The sequence below is a fragment of the Xenopus tropicalis genome, chromosome 1, assembly GCF_000004195.4.
Source record: "Xenopus tropicalis strain Nigerian chromosome 1, UCB_Xtro_10.0, whole genome shotgun sequence".
Lineage (NCBI taxonomy): Eukaryota > Metazoa > Chordata > Amphibia > Anura > Pipidae > Xenopus > Xenopus tropicalis.
The window spans coordinates 144,456,827-144,465,642 of NC_030677.2; the positions used below are offsets into that span (position 1 = coordinate 144,456,827).

General features: G+C 36.4%; 1 protein-coding gene across 1 annotated transcript; it reads left to right on the plus strand.

Annotated features, from left to right (window-relative positions):
* Positions 1 to 1,966: 1,966 nt before the first annotated feature.
* On the plus strand, positions 1,967 to 8,613 carry LOC116406767. Its single transcript, XM_031891651.1, has 3 exons — positions 1,967 to 2,035; positions 5,765 to 5,913; positions 6,145 to 8,613. Exons 1-3 carry the CDS (start codon positions 1,999 to 2,001, stop codon positions 6,649 to 6,651), a joined length of 693 nt encoding a protein of 230 aa, XP_031747511.1. The 5' UTR covers positions 1,967 to 1,998; the 3' UTR covers positions 6,652 to 8,613.
* Positions 8,614 to 8,816: the final 203 nt, after the last annotated feature.

Here is an 8,816-nt window from a genome sequence, read left to right on the forward strand (position 1 = left end):
TGTTGAATTGGGGACTACATAGGCTCAGTAATGCGGCCCTCGGTCTGATGGTGCCTATGCACCCCGCTTTTTAATCAGATCGATTGGCCCTAGAGGTTCTTAGGGGGGCATATCAGGAGAAGATCCACTCATTTGGTGACCTTACCAAATGAGCAGATCGAAACGTTTATGGCCACCTTAAAATATAGTTATTCCTTATTGGAGGCATACAATCCTATTGGGTTTATTTAATGTTTAAATTTAAATGTTTTTTTTAGTAGACAAGGAAATCCAAATGATATAAAAAGTCCTTGTCTGAAAAACCTCAGGCCCTGAGCATTCTGAATAACAGGCTCCTATACCCCTACTATATTATAGTTTCCTTTTAATATAAGATATAACACAATATATATTCTGCAGTCCTTTACAGAGATTGGTCATCATTTACATAATAGCCTGCACCAGTAGAGCTTACAATCTAGGTTTCCTTTCATGCAAATACACTCTCCTGTATTTCTATTTAATGTTTATGTTTGATGTATGCATTCTCCTTGTGTACAGCACTGCAGATGATGTTGGTGCTTAATAACAATTAGAGGGTTTAATCAGGAGCCAAGACAGCTATTATATATTTGTAGAGTGGGATAAAACCAAAGCACCCTGAGGAAACCAACACAGGCATATGGGTATATATAAACTCTGTGCTGATTGTGCTTTAGTTTGGAATCAAACCCAGGCCCCTATATGCTGCAAGTCATCCGGGCTTCCCTTGTACAGGTCTGCTACGTTACCTTGCACATTGTGACATAGTAAGTTTAACCAAGAAACCTCCTTTTGGCGGCCTATTTTTCTTGTGTTCGCTTTGTGCAAGTTGTCCCCCCTACTTGATTATAACTACCAGTCTTTTTTTCTGGAGATTGACGTTTAAAAAATTCTGTTCACAGCATTTTTTATATAATATTTACTGTTAAACCTGCTTAACTGCAAAGGGACATACTTTGTGGTTACTGCTATTGATACCACCATTAGAACTGTGTTTGCATGATAACCCCCTTTTTTCTATAATGAATTTTGCCAGTCAGAAATTTCTTCTATCGGACCCCTTATCCGGAAACCCATTATCCAGAAAGTTCAGAATTACAGAAAGCCCATCTTCTACAGACTCCATTTCAATCAAATAATTCACATTTTTAAAAATGATTTCCTTTTTCTCTGTAATAACAAAAAACAGTACCTTGTACTTGATCCCAACTAGGATATAATTAATCCTTATTGGAACCAAAACAATCCTATTGGGTTTAACTACTGTTTAAATATTTTTTTTAGAAGCCTTAAGATAGGGGATCTGAATTATGTAAAGACCCCTTATCTGGAAAACCCCAGGTCCCGAGCATTCTGGATATTGGGTCCCATACCTGTACATAAATACATTTTGAGACAGACAAAGTTGCAGCAGATATTTTCCTAAAACTGTAATTTGTAAAATGTAATAGATTTGTAAAATGTTTAATTTATATAAATCAGACCTATGCCCAGTTATATCCATTCTGTTTTTCTTTAAATCCTATTTTACATTTAAGCCTTATGTTTATTCATGTCTTTGCTATTTATTTTACTGCTAATGTATAGCCTCCCTAAGCCAGGTCAGCATTACAGCTTATCATTGCACTGAAGGCTTGTGGTTTCAGGTACTCCTGCATACAAACACCTACGTTTTATCATCAACTGCCGCTATACAGTACAGTTTCAGTTTTATTTTACAAAAACCACCACACAAAAAACCCAATACCATCTGTCTGTTGACCAATATATTTTGAAACGCTGCCTTCCAGGGTAGCCTTTAATAACGCACCTCGAAGAAACCAATTGAATCTTACAGCACCATTTTTAAAACCATCTTAAAACCACCCATACAGTAATATATCTTTTTTCCAAGTGGGTAGAGACAACTTCTCTTTTTTGAATCATATTTTTAAAAGCAGAAGACTGTCAGGAAGGCACTGTCTGGCTGCGCTTAGTATGGTGGGGAGTTATAGAAACTGTGGACTATCAGCAGGTATGTTCAGATTCATTAATATTTCATGTTATCTTTTACTTGTATAGTAATTGCTGTGTTATTAGATGAAGGAAAGATTTCTGCTGCCCCAGAACTTTGCCAGCTAAGCATGTGAAGAGACATTACAGTCTGACACAGAATCACTCTGAATTTCCCAAACAATCTTACGTTCCCTTTGTAATGATGTGCCTACCTATTGTCTGTATTCTTTCATAACAGTAACTCAGGGTTTGCTTTTCTGCGGAAATAAACCTTAATTATGTTAAGAAACAATACTGTATTCAGTTCAGGTTTGGTAATATAAAAGTAAAGCATGTGACAAGTAATGCACAAGGGAATACTACGTGTTAGACAAGACTGTCTGGTCTGTTGATTTTTTTCTAACATCAACTCTCAGTAACAGCAGGGATGCTGGGAGTTGCAATGCAACAGCAGATGGAGGGTTTAAACAAAATGACAAATCTTACTTAAAAAGTTTTTATCCTGAACCTGTGCAGCATGGTTTGTGATTTCCTAACACAAGCTGAAAGTACAATATATATATAACAGCTAATGTCAAGAGATTAATGATAAAAGAAAACCACAAACACTGGACAGGAAATGCGTGGAAACAGTCTCCATTCTGGGTAAAGTGCAGACAAACTTTCTTTCCTGTGTTTCATTAATAAATTTCTCACTGAATTAGCTTTCAGTTCAAAGTATCCATTGAAAATAAAATATGTGATATGGCTATAGAAAAGGATTGTTCACCTATGAGCTAATTTTGGTTAAAGTAGAGAGTAATATTCTGAGACAATTTGCAATTGGGCTTTATTTTTTATTACTTTTAGTTTTTTAAATTGTTTCACTCTTTGTATAGCAGCTCTCCATTTTGGAATATTAGCAGCTATCTGGTTGCTAGGGTCCAAATTACCTTAGTAACCAGAGAGTGGTTTGAATGAGACAAATTGTATTTTTTGGACTTGGTAGTAGGAAACCGTTGCACCTGGACAAAATGTACACAAGAGGGCTCATTTGCTAAAAGTCAGGCAAAAGAAAAAATACATCTTTGCACCTTGACCTAAATGCATTTGGGGCAGTGTTGGACGGGCCTACTGGGGTACTGGGGTATAAGTCTTTTCCGGTGGGCCCTGACCTTACTGGGACATTTTCTCTTTCTGGAGCACTAACATTAACCTCTTTCTACCATTTTTTAGGTTTGGCTTGTGTTCCATTTATTTTCAGCAATAAGTAAGATTGAAAAGAGTTATTTTAGGAGTATGCTCTATTAATGTACACCCTTTACAGGAGGCTGTAAACAGGCCCGGATTTGTGGAGAGGCCACAAAGGCCCGGATCTAGGGCAGCAGAAATGTAGGGGCGGCATGCCACCTCGTTGCAATGATATTTTAAAATTTTGCTCCCATACGGAGCAATGGTGATCAACGGGGATGGCCTAGGGGTGCCCAGGAGATAAATCCGGTGCTGGCTGTAAACAGGGTCAGACTGGGCTGGCGGGATACAGAAAAACTGGGGGCTATAAATTCAATATAGATCACACATAGACATTTCATACAAACTGCTAGTAGAATCTTTGTATAGCTTTTTCTCTTATGTAGAAAGTTCAACCTAATAAAGGTATATTTTTTTTTTTACTACAGACCTTGTGAAATAGCCAGACTGAAAAAGCTTGGCCTAATATAGTAACAGTGTTAAAGCAAACTTACCAGTAAAGCATAAATGCATGAAAGCAAGCTTCTGCTAAAAAAAATGATCTTTGCGTACAGAATGCTACAGGAAGCTAGCACACATGTACATCTCACTGACCTGTGTTACAGACCTGATCTTACTGATATGTGTTAGAGCACATACCGAAGTGCACGTGCGTAATGCACTCGTTGCCATCACACCCCTCATCAGTGATGTAAATGCTATGCCAGCTAAGCCGGGTTGTGTCATTATAACGCTTGTCATTAGAAGCCAAGCATAGTGCACACATATATTTTAACCTCTGTTCACCTGCGTCAAGCATTTTTGTTTTGATAGAATTCATTGTAGAGTGTAAGTGTTAAAGGAAGAACACTTCTGTATACTTTATCATATGTTTAAAATATTCAAGTGTCAGACAGAGTGAGAGTTTCACACAAAAAGAAAACATACAGAAAAACAACTAACTGATTCACGCTGCCCAGTTCATTATGGTTCTTTGGACAAACTTAGGGACACTGGTTCTCTGGAGGGTCACTGTTTTCTCTATACAGGTATGGGATCCGTTATCCGGAAACCTGTTATCCAGAAAGCTCCAAATTATGGGAAGCAATCTCCCACAGACTCTATTTAAGTCAAATAATTCAAATTCTATGAAAAAAAAAATCACTGTAATAATAAAACAGTACTTTGTACTTAATCCCAACTAAGATAAAATGAATCCTTTATAGGAGGCAAAACAAGCCTATTGGTTTTAATTTATGCTTAAATACATTTTTAGTAGACTTAGGGGCTGATTTACTAACCCACGAATCCGACCCGAATTGGAAAAGTTCCGACTTGAAAACGAACATTTTGCGACTTTTTCGTATGTTTTGCGATTTTTTCGGATTCTTTACGAATTTTTCGTTACCAATACGATTTTTGCGTAAAAACGCGAGTTTTTCGTATCCATTACGAAAGTTGCGTAAAAAGTTGCGCATTTTTCGTAGCGTTAAAACTTACGCGAAAAGTTGCGCATTTTTCGTAGCGTTAAAACTTAAAAGGTGCAAAGTTTCGCGTAAGTTTTAACGCTACGAAAAAAGCGCAACTTTTTGCGCAAGTTTTAACGCTACGAAAAATCGCCAGATTTTACGCAACTTTCATAATGGCTACGAAAAACTCGCGTTTTTACGCAAAAATCGTATTGGTAACGAAAAATTCGTAAAGAATCCGAAAAAATCACAAAACATACGAAAAAATCGCAAAATACCGATCATTACGAAAAAAACGCAATCGGACTCATTTCGACCCGTTCGTGGGTAAGTAAATCAGCCCCTTAATGTATGGAGATCCAAATTATGGAAAGACCCCTTGTCTGGAAAACCCCAGGTCACAAGCATTCTGGATAACAGGTCCTATACCTTTATAGCTCTCTAACAGAAATATTAAGAGGTGAATGTATATTATTTTTTCTTGCATAGTTTACCCTAACTTTTGTGACGGCTACTTCCTCAGCCCACATGTTCAGTCTTGCATAATTTCCATTGTTGTTTTGGGCTGACTGGCTACAAATTTGTTTGTTACCTTCCAAAGTCCAAATGTAGTGTTTTAGTACTTTAACAATGAGCCAGTTGTGGGCATCTCGAGGCTGTGGGTAATCTGGGGAATATTCAATAAGATAAGAAAGACTTATCTTCTAATTTAATTTCATATTTTGCAATAGACTTCAATAGAATTTTCACTTGATAAATAATTAAATACGTTTTTCCCATCAGACGAAATTGAGCACATTACTTTGTATTATTACAGTCAATTTCCCAAATTCTTGTTTGCAACTTTCACTTTAATTCATACAGTTCACTGAGATATCCTTATAATTAACTACAGGTATGGGATCTATTATACAGAATTGTTGGGACCTGGGGTTTTCTAAAGAAGGCCTTTCTGTAATTTGGATTTTCATACCTTAGGTTTACTAAAAACAACCTGTTGGATTCTTTTATAAAAGTTTGTTAAATAGCAAACATATAAAATTAAACTATGTATCTTTCTTTCTGCCTAGGTGTCATTTTTGGGCTTCTAATCTTCTACATTTTCCAAGCAGAATGCAGTCTGAAGCCATTTAGAATATGTGAACTGGGGGTACTGAACCAGAGTGTATCACAGGCACACATAATGGTTTTTCAGGCCAAAGACCTCTATAACATATCCGTAAGTATTGTATGTTTACCAAATGCACACTGGAGCAGGTTTAACACATATAAGAATATTATTAAACAGTCTCATCATTCTGAACTCTTACAGTAAGATTTTTTTTTATTAGAAAATACATATGTATATACAAACACACTTAATAGGGTTCAGTATAAATATTTAGTTTAGAAGTTTGTTGTAGAGGGTCCTGCATGCTTTAGCTTTATTAACTCATAATCATCTTTTTAGGTATACCAACAGGAATTTCAAGAAACAGGACTGTGTAATACACCGGTTGCCTGGTTATCCATTCCTAATATTACGCGTTTGCCAAGTTCTAAAATGCTGCAGAAGATAAATCAGAGCCTTCATACTTTCCTTGGTGCATTTAAAGTTCTAAACAAATGTAGAGTTGAAAATGAATTCTTCTCTAAACTTCAAGAGACCAAAAAAAGTATATCTGCTTTGCAGTCAAATATTTTCTCGGCCTTATGCAATAAGCGCACCACTTTTCAAATACCAAAATCGATTGCTATTCCTGAGGCAGATGGTGTTTTTGACGAAAAGCTGCAATGTTGCCAGGTACTGAAAACGTATATGGACTTCATGGTAGGAGTGGAGAGTGGACTTCAGAGACTCAGAGAAGAAACAGCACGAAAGATGGCTCTGCTGCAACACAATAAAGTTTCTACTGGTCAGCAGGAAGAAGGAAAACGAAGTAAGATTAGTTTCAAGAGGCAAAAGAATCAAAAATAAGAACTCTTAGCAGGATAAGAATGAATTAGTATTTGGAACAGGAAAGAGAAGAAGCCAAAAAGGTAATGGGGCCAGGTGTCCCACTAAGGGACATATCTACAAAAGGGATAAGAGAAAACTGAACTGTCCCCAGATCACCCACCTCTGAAGAGAAATAATTGTCCCATCTTCCTCTGATATAAATGCCAATTAGTGTGGTACTCTATAAGAAACACATACTGCAGTACAGTACTGCACATAATGTAACCCAGTAGCTTGAACATATGGTCACTATTGCCTTTTGCTATCCTGGGCCCTGGATCAAAAGAAGCTTTCCAAACCCCCATTATTTATACACAGAAAGATTGTTTAACTTATTGCCCTTTAGCTGTAAACTACTGCCTTCAGCTCTAAGTTGTATTTAAACTACAAATGAGGGCCTGGAAGTTGTATGAGATACAATATATGTTACTACTGTTGCCCACTTTCACCATCTTACCTTACCTTATATTTACCACTTTTTGAAATTACAGCTCTGCTGGGGCTCAGTAAGCGTTGGGCTCAGGGCAAAGGCCCTTCTTTAACCTCCCCAAAGACAGCTCTTAATACAATCATGAGATTAAAAGAAAATAAATAAATCAGAGCAAGATGCTATGTTATCTTGAGGGGCTTGCAGGCACATCCTGTTAATATATACTATTATTTACTGACAGTAATGATTGTATACTTGTACTATTCTGCCAAACAGACATAAAATCTAGCATAATAGTCCAGTGTAAAAGACACTGAGATAAACTTGAATCATTACTATTGTCACCTAAAAGGTTCATTTTCAAAAATAGTGCACTGCATTATAATCAAAATACAAGTGTTTTGTACACATGTTACCATTTCAGTATTCCCTAACCAGTCATCACCAGGTTTTTTTGTTCATTTTAGCAATGCTAATTTTTAATGGAGCTTTCTTTCAAGTTGCTAGAAACATGTATCCCTCATCAGTGTTATATTGCCCCATTCCCTTTAATGACTACCTGGCTTTAGCAGGGTTCATAGGAAACAACTGACTGGAGATCTTTTGGAAAGTGTAACAAGTTTGTTATATATACACTATTTCCTGCTACAGCTACATTTGTATTCCCCCACATAGACATTAGATGCAATATTCAGTCCAGGGGATCTCAGTACTGTGAAGGATAAGGATTTTATATTGTTAACTCTCTGATGGTCCAATAACTACACTGTGACTAGATTCTATCACCAAAGAACCTACTTCCTTGGAATACAGTTCCCCAAAAGCCAGTAATGAATTAAGGGGCTCAATGCTGTGAGAACCCTACATATGACTGCACAAAGAGCCGTAAAATTGCCTACTGGGCACTATATAAGAAAAATGCAATTTATTAGTACAATTTAAATTTCTATCTGTTCCAAGCCAGTCCCATATTACCACTGGTTAATCCTTAAGCAAATATACCTGAAACCATAACACAGAATTGACAGCAGCTTCGAAGTACAGATAGAGCAGACTTTAGGGCAGTGTCAAATGGATTTAATGAAATTTCTGCTCTTTTATTGCCTGCTTCAAGTGGATACTCCTCAGATATTTGTGTTGGTTTCCCTTAGGTGCTACATTTCATCCCACAGCCCACAACCTACTGTAGGTTAACTACAGTTGTTCTGAGGATCTATATACCCATATGTACATAAAACCAAACAACCACTGCTTAGCTCAGAGGGAAGGCATTTGAACCTTGAACAACATAGATTGCTCATCTCTGTAAAATGCTTTCCTATGGTTCAGTAGTGCCAAGGTATTCTGTGAAGGGTTCACAATGATAAACAAATGTTAAACCATTTTATACTGTTGTTAAACCATGTTATACTGCTGTTAAACCATGTTATACTGCTGCAAGGAAAATTACAGGAATATTATTTATTAATGTAAATGCTTTAAAAATGTTATTATTTAAAATGTTTTAAACTCTCTCCTAGTTTATTTATATATGTTTCTGTATTATTTCTACATTTCAATTATTTATTACGTTTTTGTTATTTAATATAAATGCCAACTTAATTTAAATGTAAAAGATTCAACAATAAAGAGATTATATTGTGCCAAAAGCTGTGATGCCTTTCATTGACACATATGACACCAAAATACAATAAATACTTACTTATTTTCTTTA

Coding starts and splice junctions, on each gene's coding strand:
- LOC116406767 (XM_031891651.1), top strand. CDS start 1,999: ATGGTGGGGAGTTATAGAAACTGTGGACTATCAGCAG. Junction 2,036..5,764: donor AAACTGTGGACTATCAGCAG/GTATGTTCAGAT, acceptor CTTTCTGCCTAG/GTGTCATTTTTGGGCTTCTA. Junction 5,914..6,144: donor AAGACCTCTATAACATATCC/GTAAGTATTGTA, acceptor TCATCTTTTTAG/GTATACCAACAGGAATTTCA.